The 18,103-nt window shown below is 43.5% G+C and overlaps 1 protein-coding gene across 2 annotated transcripts in view; it reads right to left on the reverse strand.

The window, feature by feature from the left end:
- Positions 1-10,166, reverse strand: part of SLC6A13 (solute carrier family 6 member 13) — a 47,604-nt gene extending 37,438 nt beyond the window's left edge. Inside the window, exons 1-2 of one of the 2 annotated variants that reach the window (XM_082240533.1) lie at positions 10,132-10,166; positions 4,832-5,118 (exon numbers count right to left, since the gene is read on the reverse strand). In XM_082240533.1, the coding sequence (XP_082096659.1) occupies positions 4,832-5,048 (217 nt within the window). In that variant the 5' untranslated portion in view covers positions 5,049-5,118; positions 10,132-10,166. Of the gene's footprint in view, positions 1-4,831; positions 5,119-9,610; positions 9,764-10,131 lie in introns of those variants that run through there. The other variant, XM_082240534.1, reaches the window with a different exon arrangement.
- Positions 10,167-18,103: the final 7,937 nt, after the last annotated feature.

Genomic DNA, 18,103 nt, shown 5'->3' on the forward strand with positions numbered 1-18,103 from the left:
CTGGTGTCAGTGGGGCTGGGAGGTAGAAGGCAGGGAGACTAGGGCCACATTCAACACCATACATTTAAAACAGCATTATATGAAGGGGAGGTTTGCTACTTAGTTCTTTATTTAATAAAATTTATATACCACTTGACTGTAAAAAAAGAAAGAAAACTCCTCAGAGTGGTTGAGTGGATAGGAATATCCATCATCAGTATTCAATTACAGTATTGCTACCAGTATATATTTATTACTATTGTATTGATTTCCAATTTGTATTGATGGTTGCATTGTATATTTTTGTAATAATTGTTTTGGTTTGGTTTAATTTGTTGTACATCACCATACCCCAAAAGTATCCTGGAAAAATCAAGACATCCCATGGTTTTTCTTTTGTCACGAGAGAATGTTGGCCATTTTGGATGCCATGATCTCACACAATTGCACACCACAATTATTTCCTGAGGCTGTGATCTTGTGCTGTGACCCCAAAATATACATTTTAGAGCACCATGCCTTTTTCGGGGGGCGGGATTGTGGTGCAAAACCACATGAGATCAAGACATCCAAAATGGCCAACATTCTCTTGAGAAAAAACAGGAAGATGGCGTCTGGGAATATTGTGTCTTGGATTTTGCCATCAAGGTGTTAGAGGGTATGCATCACCAAGAGAAATTTTATATATTAAGAAGTATAAAAATGGTTTAAAATAAATATTGAAATCATCCCGGACCATTGGCCATTGTAGTGGGGTTGATAGGAGTTAGCGCAGTTGATAGTCAAGCAACATCTGAAGTCCACCATGTTGCCTGTTCCCGAAGTAACAATGGGGCTTCTTAGTAAACATGCATAGGGTTGGTGAACCCAAGTTTAGGAACATTCCAGCCTCACAAAAATAAAAACAAGCCTCCCCTCTAATCCCTCCTCAAAAACAAAATTCTCAAGCAGAAAGAGAAACAAAAAGGAAAGCCGGCATGGAAGTAGCTAATCCCTTTCACGCTGTCAGGGTGCGAAAGCGGTTTAGGTAGGCCTCTAAGGCAAATCCAAAAGATTTCAGACCAGAGTTCATAAATCTACTCACCGATAACTCTTACAAGTACCAAGTCCTTCTAACCTGTTTTTCTACAAGCTTCCAGAAAGTCAGATTAAGTAAATAGTTATCAAACCAAACAAGGAGAACAATTCTCAAATGGGTCTCTAGGTAATTTTTTCCAGAACACATACATAACCCACACGACAGCACAGAGCGTAACTGTGGCAGATGACTCCTGGTGAGTCTTTTAAAGGAAACGTTATTATAATAGGTTCTTATACTGCAAAAGCCTATAAATTATCTTAACTGAAGAGAAGAACTTCTGTATTCACATTATACAACTCCTCGGATTTAAAATCTTACTAAGACAGTTACTGCACTTTTTACTTCAGTGGAGCTGGTTGAGATGAACACCTATTATCTCCAAACTGCAACTTATCACACCAGTGGTACTAATATAAAGAGAGACAAAAACATTTTCTTGACTTTATTTTTTTAAAACATAAAAAGAAAACCATGGGCCCCTTTTTATAGCAGGTATGGCAGCGAATGGTGGCCTTCACTAACCCGCCTATATAGTGTCCTTTGGTACATGCTTCCATTGTGAGGGGAAATTTAATTTACTAGCACAAGCACCTTAACACAAGTTGCTAGAAAACTAATTCTCTCGCCCCAACATATTTTGTTTTGTGGATGATAGTTTCATGTGTGTCTTGTTGTGACATCACTGTGAGACTCATAACAAGTCTCTTCACCCCTTGCCTACATCATTTTGAATGCCCCACAAGGACAGATGGGAGAATGTGTCATTTTCAGTTTCTCTCAGTACCTCATTTTCCCATCTTAAATTCATTTCTCCACCTTTGTGATTTTTTTAAAAAAAATCTCATGAAAAAATTGTCAGCATTGTAGTGTGAATTTCTTCCAGTATAGACATTTGTATGCAACTTTCCCTAAAATACACATTTTTACAAATAATTTTCCCCCTAATCCTGCACATGCTTATATGTTTTTTTTCACAAATATATACATTTTATGCACATTTTATCCTAGTATGTGCCTGGCAAAATTTGGATAAGCATGGATCTTACTGTGTTTGGATTTGTACATTGTTTCAGAAACTGTGGGTTAGGTAGGTTCTCCTTTAAATGTGTCCTGAATCAAATTTCTCCCTCATCCTTACCCACAAGTAAATAAGTGTATGTCTGAGAGAGAGAGAGAGCTCTCTAAGGACAGAGTAAAAGAAGCCATCTCCTTGGCAACTCTCTTCATTACATCTTAGGACATGCACCATGTGAGGCAAAATTGTAATGTTATGGAAAGGAGTCATGCTGTCCTCTCATTCCAAAAGATGGGGAAAGGAAGGGGGAAAGCCCTGCCTTCAGTGGGAACACAGAATAATTTCTTCCTTTGTGCAAGGAACTATTTCTACTAATTTGACTAGCTGGGGCTCCCAGCAGAGGAAGGGGGGAGGAGAGAGGAACCAGTGCTTCAAACCCATTCCTGTCTTCCTTACTTTTGGGGGTCATTTTTGGGATGCCAACCCATTACAGACTGTAAGGCTACCAGATTTTTTTCAATGAATCCGGAGACACTTTTCAACTTCAATGGATTTTGTATGGGGACTGATTTGTAAATCCAGGGACTGTCCCCAGGAAAAGGGGACGTCTGGTAACCTTATTACAGAGCCATAATGTTATAGCCAGGTTTTTAGTCCCTCTTCCCTCAATAGAGCAATAACTCTGCCTGGCTTTCCAAACTCTTGTCAAGATTAGTGAGTTGGTTGTTGTTTTTACAGTAAAAGTCCTGTAGCAGCTTAAAGACTAGCTAATTTGTTATGGCATGAGCTTTCGTGGACACACATTCACTTCAGATGCATGAGGGATTGTTCTCTATGGACATTTGTGAGTGAGAGAGACAGACACACGGACACAGCGTAGAGCAAAAAGCAGTAGGAGAAAATGGCCATGGAATGCAGAATGTGCCTTCTGAAACAGATCAATTCAAGCATGGAAAATAAGTACGGCAACATTTCAGCACTACAAAGCAGTCATCCTAGACTCACTTTGTAAATTAAGCATCCATAGAGGGACAGGAAGCCAGTAGCCATGTTTGGACAATCGAAACCAGGCTTCCCATACTGTTTGGTACCATTGATCCATGCTTACTTCTGACAGATCTCTCCAGTGTCTGGTTATAATGTTTCTGGTTGCTGAGAGTAGGTGGGTTATGAGTTCTTTGTGATGTGAGTGGGCATTATTGTCTTGGAAGATGTTCAGTAGGGCCAATTCTGGGGTGATTTCTAATACAGTGGTACCTTGGGTTAAGAACTTAATTTGTTCTGGAGGTCCGTTCTTAACCTGAAACTGTTCTTAACCTGAGGTACCACTTTGGTTAATGGGGCCTCCCGCTGCCGCCGCACGATTTCTGTTCTCATCCTGAAGTAAAGTTCTTAACCCGAGGTACTATTTCTGGGTTAGCGGAGTCTGTAACCTGAAGCGTCTGTAACCTGAAACGTCGGTAACCCGAGGTACCACTGTACTTGCTTAGTTATTTTACATATTTCTCGTATGGCTGTTGTCCAGAATTTTGGATTTTGGGGCATTCCCACCACATGTAGAGGTATGTGCCTGTGGAGGTGCACCCTCTCCAGCATTTTGGTGAAGTTCCTGGGTGAATTAGCACTAATTTCCTTGGTGTTAGGTACCACCTGTAGGTAAGTTTCAGAGTAAGTTATTTTCTTTTCATAGATATGGATTTAAAGGGGGGTTTAGACCACATTCTGGTCCCCTGAGTGGGGTTAATCTCATAGCCTATGTTGTCCTCCCATTGTTTTCTGATTACATCTAGGGGGTTCATGGGATTTTGGAGTAGCATTTTGTATATGGTGGATACCATTCCTTTGCCATGTCCCTTTGTTGTTAGGAGGAGGTTTTCGAAGGTTGTCAGGGGCCTAGTTGTTGCTGATTTTACTACTGGATTGTTTAAAAGGGCATGTAATTGGTGATGTGTTAACCAAGGCATTTGGATGTCTCCTAGTTTGTCTTGTATTTCTTGTGTTGACAAGGGTTTATTTTTATAGAAGTCTGTTAGGCGATATAGGCCTTTGGTTTGCCAGGTTCTGGAGGTTCTGGGCTGTGTGATGGAATAATGGGCGGTGTGCCAGGGGAATTAGCTGGGATGGGATTGGGGTTAGTTTGCTTATTTCTGCTTTCCATGCTTTAAGCATAGTCTGTGTGTACCTCCTTTTTCTTTTTTTGATGGGGTGGGAGTGGAAAGCGACACGGGAAGGAAAAGTTCACCAAGAACCTCAGCACCATTGCTTCAGTCCCCCCTCCCCCAAAAAAGGCCTTTATAGTTGCATGAATATTTATTTATTTATTCTTTTTAGTAATGTCGGGAGATCTCATGTTGTGTGTGGTTTTATACTTAGCTCGCAAGACGCAAACAGTTTTTGGGAGAAAATTGTGGAAGTCACTGGCTGCCTCCTAAGTCCCCCCCCCCTCCCCACCTTGTACTGGGGTTTGAAGAGGAAACTCTTAGGTGGTTTTGTGCAAGTTCCTCTTTCTCTTTCACCCTAACCTACCACATAAAGGTGCTGTGAAGATAAATGGCATAAACTTTGCAAAACATTTCGTACGCTGAAAAAGGCTGGGACTTGGCTTGCTTCGGCTGGCATTATTGATTCCCTCCCAGCCATGCCCCCATGATATGCAACTGCAGGTGTGCAGGTTCTCTTGTGATCAATGGGAAAGTGACACAGTTGAGACGTCTAGCAGATGCAATGTAAATTTGCTAGGCAAGAGCTGCACTTACCACCACCATTCTTGTAGCAGAGATAAGGGAACCGCCAGACGTTCCCCAAGCCGATGATTTCTCCTGCTACAGAGAGCACATATTCCATTTTGTTGTTCCAGTGGTCGCGTTCTAGGGTTTGATCTCTTGCTTCTTGCTTCTTCTTCTTCTTCTTCTCCCCAGAGGCTTGTGCAGGTATTTCTCCATTGATCACTGCCCCGGGGACTCTGTAATCCATCCCACCTTCAAAAGCTCAGTGTCGCCTTTCGCCCCTCCACTGTTATGCTTACAACAATCAAATTCTCAAGCTGGAGGAAAAGTGAGAGACAAACTCAGGGACACGCTCAAAAGTTCACACCACAGCTTCCTTGCTTACAACAGCTGGATATGTTGACATTCCAAGTGCACAAGATGTACCCATAGACTTTACTGAGGCAGGAGGTATTTACTTTGGATTAGAAGAACAGTGTCAGCTTAATTTTTAAATGATTCATCTCAAAATGTTCTGGTTCCTCACAGAGTATCCTTTCAGTAAGCATTTGCCGATGTTTTGTACACCACCAGGTATTTTGTTTATTTACATCCCCTTTTCATTTTAATTCATTTCACTTGTGAAAACAATTCAGTGAAGAAATTGCAATCCTGTTTACTTTTACGAAAGTGCGCCTAGAAGCACTGGGCTCAGACATGTATTGGGCCATGTTTGCTCCTGTCAGTGGCCCATCACATCCTCCCAGACCCATAGAAATAGCCCTATGGTCCCCCTTCAAGAAAATGTATTCACATTTGCCATGGAGCATCAGTGCAATATCCTTCACAACGTGGGGCCGGGATACCTGAACAATAGCTGACCACCAGCTGGATGCTCCTGTGATCTGTGTCAGGGATGGAGAACCTGCAGCTAGACTGGTGACTGGGAGTGGCCGCTGAGACCACATGACACCGGTCCTGAAAGACCTACATGGACTCCCAGTACATTTCCAAGCAGAATTCAAAGTGTTGGTGCTGACCTTTAAAGCCCTAAAGGCCTTGGTCCAGTATATCTGAAGGAGCATCTCCAGCCCCATCATTCAGCTTGTACACTGAGGTCCAGCTCTGAGGGCCTTCTGGTGGTTCCCTCAATGAGAGAAGTGAAGTTACAGGGAACCAGGCAGAAGGCCTTCTCGGTAGTGGCACACATCCTGTGGAACACCCTCCTATCAGATGTCAAGGAAATAAACAACTACCTGACTTTTAGAAGACATCTGATGGCAGCCCTGTTTAGGGAAATTTTTAATGTTTGATGTTTTATCGTGTGTTTAATATTCTGTTGGGAGCCGACCAGAGAGGTTCGGGAAACCCAGCCAATAGGTGGGGTATAAATAATATTAGTAGTAGTAGTAGTAGTATTCCAGATGTACTCCAGATGGGACTACAGCTCCCATAATCGCTGACCATTGCCAATGCTGGCTGGGGCTGATGGGGGCTGAAGAGCATCATTCATTAGGAGGGCCAAGGTTCCCCATGATTTCTGTACATCAGTAGACTCCAATTTTTCCAGAGCTCAGACCCATTCTGTAACTAAGGGGACAGCACCAGTCTTCAGACCAGAGGTGAACCTTACTGATGCTTTTGAAGCGGGGTGGGGAGTCTTCTGAGATTTATCCACCTTTAAATCCCAGACTTCTATGCTTTGTTCTCATGGTCACATTTTCTGTCCCCTTATTTTATAATAAAAAAAAACCCAACTGCAAAAAATGGTGGTGACACTATTTAACTTCTAAATTCTTTTAAACAGAGTATTCCAGGTAGAGCCTGACAAGTGGAGGTGGTAGTGTTTGCTTGTTTACTTTTAAAATTGCACTTTCCGGGGTTTTTTCCATATTGGCTTTCTGCACTCATCAAAATCAGCCAAACCATGGAATCATGGAATTGTAGAGTCAGCAGGGTCCCTGAGAGTCATCTAGTCCAACCCCCTGCAATGCAGGAAGCTCAAGTACAGCATCCCTGATAGGTGGCAATCCAAACTCTGCTTAAAAGCCCCCAATGAAGGAGAGTCCACCACCTTCTAAGGGAGTCTGTTCCACTGTCAAACAGCTCTTACCATCAGAAACATGAACATGACTTTAGATGAATACTAACCTCAGTTGCCTCCCTAAAGTCTGGCCCAGCTAAATTACAGTATTTAAGCAATACAGTTGAAGGTGACATTCCCAAATTCTCTTTCTATACTTAATAGCACTTGGAGTACAACTCCCATCATTCCCAGCCAGCTTAGGCTAATGGTCAGAGATGATGGGAGCTGTAGTCCAGCAACATCTGGGGACCTGAGGTTGAAGAACATTGCTCTAGACCAGGATGTCCTAAACTTGGGTCTCCAGCTGTTTCTGGACTACAGTTCCCATCGTCCCTGACCACTGGTCCTGCTGGCTAGAGATGATGGGAGTTATAGTCCAACAATAGCCGGAGGTCCAAGTTTGGGAAACCCTGCTCTAGATCAGGGGTGGGGAAGCATGTGGCCCTGCAGAGGTTGCTGGACTACAGTTCCCATTGGGCTCAGCTAGCATGGCCAACAGCCAAGGGTTATGAGAACTGTACTCTAGCAACATCTGGGGGGGGGGGTGAGCACAAGTTTCCAACCCTTGTCCTGGAGGAGACCCAACAGGCCTGACCGCTGCCCCATACAAATGAAGTGGACAACCCTGAATATGTACCAGAAACCCCTTGCAACAGATTGTGGTTCTGTAGCAGGTAGGCAGTGTTCCCTTGAAAGCAGTGCTGGATTTACTTATAAACTAAACAAGCTATAGCTTAGGGCCCCCTCTCTTGGGGCCCCCCAAAAAATTTACAGGAAAAAAACTGGATGTACATTTCCAAAATATAACAATTATTTGATAAAATACATATTTTGTTATGTGCAAATGGCTTTAGATACCTATTAGGTCCATAGTACATCTTCAACACAAAAAACAGCAACAATTTGTTGTTGACAAAGGACAGCTGGATATATAAAGGGCCCCATTACCTTCAGTAGCTTAGGGCCTCATTAAACCTAAACCCGGCCCTGCTTATAAGACAGGGCCAGAAGGAAGAAAGCTTGTAAACTTCTCCATTGCTTTAGACCAGGGGTGGTCAGAATGGCGTTCTCCAGACATTTTGAGCTACAGCTTCCATCACCCCTGGCCATTGGCTGTGCTGGTTGGGGACAGTGGGATTTAGAGTGCACAACATCTGTAGGACATTTTCTTGGCTACTCTGCCTTCGATGGATTGACTGATACCGAGTGCATCACTGAAAGGAATGGGGCGAGTCCTAAGAAATTAGGCAGTGACAGAGAGCATCGCATATTCTCTGTAGCATCATAACTCACATCGCACAAATCTTTAACATTGTTTATTGATCAAGGCAAAGATCTGGCAGCCAAGTGTGTCTGCCATTCTTCTTAAACCAATGGCGCTTTGGGGCCATTAGAGTCCAAGACCAAGTAATTATCAAGGTGGTAATACGGCAGGGGAGGGGGCTTCAGGCTGAGAGAGGGCTGCTTTAGGGTGATTGGATGTGGTGGTAAAAGTGGAATGGGGGCTGCAAGGCAGATGAAAGCATTCTGTGTCTGGCTCTGGGAATTGTTCTAAATAAGGAAGATTCTGAAATAGGGAAAGCTAGTTCCATAATCAGACTTTATTATACAAACCATGCACATTTGTACGTCGCTATTCAGCGCAAAGCCTTTATTTTGTGGAAGACTGAAGCAGCACAGGGGACGGAGACTGGATGTGGGAGATCTTTAGAGGCTAGCAAAAGTAGCCGAGCCCAGTAAATCTCTCCAGACACATTAGTTTCTGAAAATTAAGCAGACTCTCTGTTGTGATTAGGTTCTGCCCCATGCCTCCTCTGAACCAGAAATGCCTCTTTCCCTGGAAAAAAATATGAGACTCTCAGGATGCTGCATTCTGCTCACAGATCTGGACATGTGTTGCCCTTTTATTGAAACACACAGTGGATACCTGCTGGGAAGCCAAATGCAAGGAAGATCTGGCACATAAGGGATCTGGTGCAAATCCACCTTTTTAAGGCCACTTTGGGCATTATTTCAATAGAAACTGCATACATGTGGTGGAGTAATGAGCCAGTTAAGAATAGGATGAACAACTACAAGGGACCCATCTGCTGTAATTTTAATAATGCAGTGCATTCTTTAATCTAAGGTCCCCCAATGTTGCTGGAATACAGCGCCCACCATTCTCAACCACTTTAGCCAATCATTAGGGATGATGGGAGTTGTAGTCCAACGACATCCAGGGAGCCAAGCCAGAAGAACACAGCTTTAATGGGTCTGTAGGAGAGGATATTCCACCTGCTGGGATCCCTACTTCTTTGTAACTTGTAGAAGTAGAGAGTCTTGATCACTTTCTCATTAGTTCACCTTAGCGATGTGCAAACTATTGCAAACCATCTCTTAATGGTGTGGGGGGTTTTTTGAGGGGGGGTCAGTTTTGAGATCATACTCCAGGGTCCCTTTGGCCCTCTGGATGTTACTAAACTAAAACTCCCACCATCCCTGGTCTGCTGGGCTGATTGCATTTGTAGTTCAACAAAATCTGGAGCCCCAAAGGTTCTCAACACTTGCCTCAGGCACAAGACAACCAAGGTGTTTTCTTTTGAAAATGTATCATTCAGTGCTTTGCCCAGTGAGAGAATGTTCCCATAATCATCATGTACAGCATATACTTTGCCTCTCCCCCACCTTCCCAATTCAGAATCTTTAATAGTTCACAGTGGTCCAGTTCTCTCACACACATACATATACACACACAAACTCACAGTGGCCCAGTCACATACCGAACAGTAAGCCAACTTCCTTCATGCCACATCCAGATGCACCTCAAAGGATCTTTGGATCCCGCTCCCTATGGAGAACCACTCCAGGAAAATAGTGATGGCATCATTCATGTGGAGAGCATCAGCCATTTGTAGGTTACCATTTTCCTCCACCACCCTGCCTGCCCGTCAAAACCAAATTCTTTGATTCATTCATTCTCTCAGCCAGTTCCTTTTGTGAAGAAAACAAGAGATTCCAATACACAGGGAGGAATACTACAGCCCAAAGTGCTTTGAAAGCTACACATGAATGCACAGCCAGAAGGAACAAGAAATCATGTTAAATCAGAGGGGCAGGGGGAGGAGAGAAGGAGAAAGAGGTGGGTGCATAAAGATATCTTTGCCACTAAAAATTGTTAGGCAGTCCGCACACATGCACACCACACACAAACGCACACAGTCCGCCTGATGACTGCAACGCAGCCTGACGCAGCAGAGGAGAAGGTACAAAACTAAGTTGTTACCTTGAAGGAATGAGCTGTCAGGGGTCTGGCTGACTGGGGAACCGTGAAAGCAATAAGAAAAAGGTGCTGGCTATTTAAAGCATGCAAGAAAAAAACCTATTCTGCAATGGTGTAATTCTAGACTTTGCCCGGCCCACATTCCTTCCTCCACCCCCACCCCCCAGGGCTGTACAATAAACTACACACGACTTCTGATGTGCCTTACTAAAGGAGCCCTTGCCCACTGCCCAGGCAACTTTCCTCCTCCTTTGCTTTTTGCCGTCCGTGTGGAAGAAATGCACACAAATGTGTAAGTCCTGCCTCTCTTTTCACTGCGACCATGTCTGTGTCACTGGTCAATTTCTGTTCAGTCTCACCTTCCAAGGCCCAGCCACTGAAACATACCACAGCATTGTTGAACAATCTTTTAATGGGGTTTTATTGAGGGAGCAAACAAAGAGGTGGTGGTTGTTGTTGTTACCAGTTGCCCTTCACCCCAAGTTCCGAGGGTGCGTTACAACAATTAAAACACAACGCTAAAATTAAAACACACTACTACCCAATATTAAAAACAGTTTAAAAGTTAAAATTACAGAAATAAGATGGGTCCTAAAATAGACATTTCAAGTTTCAAAAGGCAGGTCAGGGAAGTGCATCCTCAGCTGTATGCCCCTTGGAGCTCTTCATAAACCCCATTTTAACCACACAGAACTATTCTGTATTGTCAGCTACCTCATTGTTCAATCCAAACTCTTGATGGTTTAGGAACAGGTCCCAATACTGATCAGGGGTGTGGGGCTCCACTTTCTATATACCTCCATTCTGAGAACTGCCCATTAATTCCTGCTCTCTGCTTCCTGTTTCTAAACCAGTTCATGATCCACATGAGGACCTCTCCTCTTATTCCATGCCTGCTAAGCTCACTTTTGAGTCCTTGATGAGGTACTTTGGGAAAAGATTTTTGAAAGTCTGAGTACACAATGTCAACTGGAACACCTCTATCTATGTGCTTGTTGACACTCTAAAAAACAACTCCGCTGAATAGGCTAGTGACACAGGAGCAAGCTAAGCTAACCAGTCTGTGATTTCCAGAATCCCCTCTAGAACCCTTATTTATAAATAGTATTGAGTCTGATCAGAGGGACAAGTCACTTATTTCACATTTGTGTTCTTTAAGAACTCTCAAGGGGACGGCGTTCAGATCCAGCAATTTGTTTTTATTTTATTGACAAGGCTTCCTGTGGAAGTTAGTTCAGAGACAGGGATCTGCCCTAAAAGTTATTCTGCGAGGACAGAAGCAAAAAAATTCATTCTGCATCCCTGCATTCTTCTTATTTTCCTTTAACGTACTTTTGACTCCCTTGTCATCCGAAGTCCCAACTACCTCCCTAGCAGGTCTCCTATAATTAATGCATTTAAATATTCTTTGCAAGACCGAACATTCCAGCTCACTAATCTTCGCTAGGAGGCTTCTACCATTAGCTTATAAGCATCCATAACACAGTCTCTTTCCAACCATGTCTCTTGCACTTGCATTTTAGCCTACTCTTCAACCTCTTAATTTCTATCCTGTGCCCCCCCCCCACTCTCAACGCCAACTTCTGCCCTCTTCCCTTTAAATGTTTTTTTCACCTTCCTTTTCAGCCCGGGGGTAACATTAGGGTGGCTTCTTATGTTGCTTAAAGACAGGACACCACATTTACACAGCATGCTGAGCACATATTTTCAGCTATGCTTGAGGAGATGTGTATGAAATATATATGAGATCTACACCTGACAATCCCAGGAGTCCTAGTTAAGTGGTTCTCTGCAAATGTGTAGACTAATTTTAAAGTTAATACTTGGGTTATTAAGATTATTATCAAATATGTTAACCTACATGGATACTGGGAATTGAGATAAACGTCTCTCTCTCTCTCTCTCTCTCTCTCTGTGTGTGTGTGTGTGTGTGTGTGTGTGTGTGAGAGAGAGAGAGAGAGAGAGAGAGAGAGATTAAAAACAAACGTATAATTACTGCTAAAAACAGCATGGCACCAGCTCTTTCATTAAAAGCTGTTAGTTCCCCAAAACCTGTTGGAATAAGAAATAGTAAGGGGTCCATAGTTCAGTGGCATTCAGAATCTACAAAGGCATCTTCAGGGGGGAAAAGCCCAGGTAGCAATTTTAGGAGATATCCCTGCGACACTAAGGGATATGGACTAACGATTCATCTCTACACAAGCAAGTTTCACATGTTGCTAGACTGTTGCTGAACATTTTTCAGCTTTTAGGTTATTTGAATCAAGACGCAAATATGGTTTGTTTGTTTTTAGAAAGCAGTAAGATAAGGTTATAAACTGGTCCCTTCCAATTTTGCAGATTTATGAATTGTTATTGCCAGCTAACCCCAGCAGAACCAGGAGATCAAGAACGGAAATTCCTAAGCTGTTTGAAAACATTGCAGTGTGTATTGCACTCACACAGGGGACATTAGAGAACTGCTGGATAACCACCCTAAATTAAGTTCTCACACACTTCAAGATATTCTTTATTGTTTAGACAGCTAAGCAGCTACCCTTGAACCACAGCACATTAAAGAAATTCATGACCTAAACGGTTCACACCTGCATCTCAAAAGCTTCCAAATTCTGAGCTCATCATAAATTATGATCAGTTAAATGTATTCAGTTGCACTTGATTAATCTCAGTTGCCAAACTTTTCCCCAGAAACCTGCTGTATTTTCTCACTTCTCCCCCCTCTCCAAAAACAAAAACCAATAGCTATGCTAGCTTGGAATGATGGGAGTTATAGTCCAAAGAGGATGCCTTAGAACTGTGTCACCATCATCAAAGAGATACATTTGACAACATACAGTCAAAGAACTACACATTCCTCTCTCTGGAGAAATATATGTGAATCCACAGCAATCACAATTCTGTACCAGAATTCTCTGTCCATCTGAATAATTTTTCAAAAAACTAACAGCACTAGCTTAGAGCACTAGTTTGCTGGAGAAAATTTCAACCAGTGCTCTTAATTATTTTGCTTGCAACTACCGTAAGTATGCAACAATTGCCATTGGTGGTAGACATAAGAGAAATCATAGAATCTATTGGCTCAGGTGTACAGTTGGTGTGTTTTAATTAATTAGCAGCATGCTATATTTGCAATAAAAATAAATAAAAGCTAAAGAGGAGTCTAGTTTTGCTTTAAAATTCTGGCCATCTCACCCCCCCCCCCCGTATGACAGGTAGGAATGCAAAAGCAGTAGCAGTGTAAGGCAATGTTAAGTGTCTCAGTAATTACAAAATAGTGAACAATATGTCATTACAATGGCAGGCTTTGTGGGTTAAATCACTGAAAATGGACAATGGTGCCTTACCATCATCCCCTCCTACTGTTCTTTAGTAGCTTCCTAGGTTAACAAGAGTATACCCACTGAAATCAATCGACCTAAGTCAAGACTATTTATTTCAATGGGTTATTCTTGGGTATGACTTAGGACACAACCCTGCCATTCCAGTTGCATAACCTCACACATACACACATGGCAAGCAGGAGTGGGGTTTTTTATACTGAGGATGTAATGCTTGTGAAACTTTTGCTGAGATTTGGTTCATCATCTGGAAATAGTGAGAATGTAGGACAAGGGTTGACTAAACCCCAGAGCTGGATCTGGCCTCTCCAAGCAATGTTTCTGCCCCCTCAAACCCCACCAAATTTGGTGGCAACAGTAGATGGCAATTGGGTAGATGAAGACCAGAACCCTAACAAGGCTGTAGATCTCCCTTCCAATCATTGGATTCATTGATGGAGAAACAATCAGTATGAGCCATTTCAGTAGGGATACCGAGTGCCTTTGTGTGTGTGCACACGCATACAAGTTTATGGGATGGGCACACCTACTGCTGATATGTGATCCTCCTTCCCTGAAGGTTGGGCCAGGGTGAATACAGGCCAAAAAGGTTAGTCAACCATGCTGTAGGAAATCCTTGATTGCTCATCTTCCAAGGACCTTCCATCATCTTGTGCAATGCCTAAATGAGGCCAAATAGTTCAGAGCTTGCAGAGAAAGTAGCTATGATAGCAGCTTCATTGTTAATCAATTATTTGGGAAGGCCAGGAGGCAAAGCAAGGCCCACACCAGTGCTTTTGAACAAGGAATGCCAATACTTACCAAACCTAACTTGCCCCTTACGAATCAAGAATTTCTCTTCTGCTCCTGAATAACTTTGCTCTACATTTTTACCATGTTTCCCAGCTTGATATCACCTGCAAATTTCAAACAAAAATACTCCCAGCTGTCCTTCCAACTAGCTAATGACTGAAAATATAGAACAATTTGGTTGCCCAGGACTATGGGCTCATCACCAGACTTCCACTTGTCCCACCGCTTTCCCATGAGGAAATCTGATTTTTACAGCCGAATCGAAACCAACATCAATGGGGTTTTAGAGTGGATTGACATTTGCACCAATTCAGCACTAAAGAGTGGACTTTCTGGAAGAAAATGGACCCATGTATAGAAAGCAAAGAACAAGCGGGGAATTTTTCAGACCCCTGCTTTCTAGGCATGGGACAAGCAGAAGTGTGGACGAGCCCTGTGCAAAGTCACTCCACTGCTTGTCAAATTGAAAGCAGACACCACCTTTCCTCTTTCCCCCAACTCCATTAGTGCTATGCCTTACTACAAATTAAGGTGCCAGCAGGAGCCAGATAGATTACTCTAGGAGCTCAGAAACAGGGCATTATGGCAATGACCTTCCCCACCCTTTGTGCATCCGTATTGAGAAGCCAAACCAACTTCACAGTTTTAATTTCACTCCTGAGAACACTTTTCAGTTCGGTCAGACTCTGTGTGAATGTATTGGGCTGTAAACTTCACAGGAAGTAGCAATTCAGCAAGGAAATATTTCTTATACAGCTTCATCATCACATCAAATGTATTAAAATCCAGGTGCAATATTAGAGCCCAGGTGCAATATTAGTAGCTTTAAAAGCTGTCCTCCTCAGCTTCATCTCCTAAGTTGGAAACAGCTCATTGTTTTGCATTTCTAATCCAATGGCTGGTTCTCTTCATCCCTTTCCTGACTTCACTATTTTCAGTCTCTATATAGCAGTGTGGTGTATTGGTTAAGAGGTGTGGACTCGTAATCTGGTGAACCGGGTTCATGTCTTCGCTCCTCCACATGCAGCTGCTGGGTGACCTTGGGCTAGTCACACTTCTCTGAAGTCTCTCAGCCCCACTCACCTCACAGAGTGTCTGTTGTGGGGGAGGAAGGGAAAGGAAAGGAGAATGTTAGCCGCTTTGAGACTCCTTCGGGTAGTGATAAAGCAGGATATCAAATCCAAATTCTTCTTCTTCTTCCTTGGCAGTTAAGCATGCTACAGATCTCCTTGCACCTGATGAGTGTTAAAAGTCTATAGAAAATAAGAATTTTGATTTTTGCATGGGGATGAGCCAGTTGTACATGTGGCAAAAAACAGAGCAGAATGAGGCTCAATTCAAATTTAACTATGGTACATAAGATTTCTTACCCAAGTATACGGATCAAACATAAAAGCTTCACAAATAATATTCTGAAGCCCACAAATCCCAGTTAGCTTAGGTGTTTCTTGCTCTTCCCCAACCCCTGCCCCACAGTAAACATTTGGAGCATGAACCATATTACAAAAGGTGCAATATTCAAGTGTTTGAATAGGTGTAGCATACAGGCCATGCTGAAAAGAAGAAGAGAAGAGTTTGGATTTGATATCCCGCTTTATCACTACCCGAAGGAGTCTCAAAGCGGCTAACATTCTCCTTTCCCTTCCTCCCACAGAACAAACACTCTGTGGGGCTGAGAGACTTCAAGAAGTGTGACTAGCCCAAGGTCACCCAACAGCTGCATGTGGAGAAGCGGAGACGTGAACCTGGTTCCCCAGATTACAAGACTACCGCTCTTAACCACTACACCACACCTGCTCTCCAGTGTGCTTATTATGGGCTGTGCTTATTGAACATCTCCTAACCTTTTGACAGTGTGCTCGAAGCTACAAACATGAGCCTGACCAAACTGCGGGAGGCAGTAGAAGACAGGAGTGCCTGGCGTGCTCTGGTCCATGGGGTCAGGAAGAGTCGGACACGACTAAACGACTAAACAACAACCTTTTGACATTAGACTACCTACAAGTTGAACATGTAGATTTTCATCTCCTTCTTCGCATCCAAAAGGAAAAGTCTTCTTGTTTTTTTCAGCAAGAGGAAATTCTGAGAACTCTGCAACAATCACAGTCCAGTGCAGGAAATCATACACACTACTAAAGAGAGACAGAAACCCTGACAGCATGATTTGTAAGCTATTTCTAAAAAACATACATGTCCTGCTCACAAGCTGAGAAATATCTCCTTGGTCAGACTTTTTAAATGAGAGAGCACTTTTCTCCAACTGCTGGAGGAGTCTGCCCCACACCCTTTCTATTGTTGGTATCATATTGCCCAGAAGGTATGTCTTGGTAGATCATCCGTAGCAGTGACCAGAGGAGGAATGACCTCTGGGAGGAGGTGCAGAGAAGAAGCGCCATGGTGCATCTGCAGTGGCACAACAGGATGCCTTCATCTGCCCCAGCTGCAACAAAACATGTCTTTCCCATATCTGTTTCTACAGCCACAGCAGGCGCTGTAACCTTCCAACAGTTTGACTTCATCCCCAAAGAGACGCTCCTCCATTGTCTCCCGAGACAGATGCGAACCAATGGGTAAGTCATCAACATTTGTAGCAACCACTGCCCCTCCTAGAATTCAAGGGATGGGTTTTCTGATGCAGGACTGAGCTTTGGGGCATTCTGAAACAACCTGCCCCAGGCCAGAACAAGCAGAGGGAGGCGATGGTCTCTGAACCTGCTCTCCAAGGCTTCACGGCTTTCAGAATCAGCATGACTAGGAACTTTCATTGAATTTGCTCTGAACCTCAGAGGCACATAAAAGCAGAAAGATCATTTTCAGGTAAGAGATTACCCTGCCTCATTTGCCAAAAGACAATGTAAACATGTTTCTTTCCCATTTTCAGATGAGGGTCAGTGATAGTCAAGACCTCCTACCGTTAGAGTAACTTAAGTGGGACTTATTAAATATAATAAAGCATTCACACCACTTTCCCTGAACATCTAGGGGAATTGTTGCACACTCTTAAAGGTAAAGGTAAAGGTACCCCTGCCCATACGGGCCAGTCGTGACCGACTCTGGGGTTGCATGCTCATCTCGCTTAAGAGGCCGGGAGCCAGCGCTGTCCGGAGACACTTCCGGGTCACGTGGCCAGCGTGACGAAGCTGCTCTGGCGAGCCAGCACCAGCACAGCGCACGGAAACGCTGTTACCTTCCCGCTATAAAGCGGTACCTATTTATCTACTTGCACTTAGAGGTGCTTTCGAACCGCTAGGTGGGCAGGAGCTGGGACCGAACGACAGGAGCTCACCCCGCCACAGGGATTCGAACTGCCAACCATACGATCGGCAAGTCCTAGGCACTGAGGTTTTACCCACAGCGCCACCCACGTCCCAAGTGTACACTCTTACCCTCTTGTAAAGGTGGCTAGTATCACCCTATTACTTTGAGGAGAGACAGAAGCACACACCAACAACAAACATTTGGCAGCCTAAGATCAGAACAGAGAAGTCCTGGCCTTAGTGAAGATCTTTGAGGATTGACAGATCATACTCATAAATGGAATGGCCTTTGGAAGTAAAGTGAGAACACAAAGGCAATGTTAACTGAATAAACTGATGCATTTGGTCTGGCAGGGTGGGTCAACTAGGGTGGTGAATTCAAGGTAGGAAGGTTCCTAGGCTACTAGTCAGGATGGCTATATGGAACCTCTACACTGAGAGGCTGTATGTTACTAAATGCTGCGAAGTAACAGAAGGTTATTGCCTTCACACTCTTGCTCATGGATTTTCCAGAGGCATCCAGCTGGCTGCTGAATGAAACAAGGATGGTGGGCTGGATAAAACTTTGGTCTGACTCAACAGGCCTAT

Source organism: Podarcis vaucheri, assembly GCF_965113315.1.
Source record: "Podarcis vaucheri genome assembly, chromosome: 10".
Classification (NCBI taxonomy): domain Eukaryota; kingdom Metazoa; phylum Chordata; class Lepidosauria; order Squamata; family Lacertidae; genus Podarcis; species Podarcis vaucheri.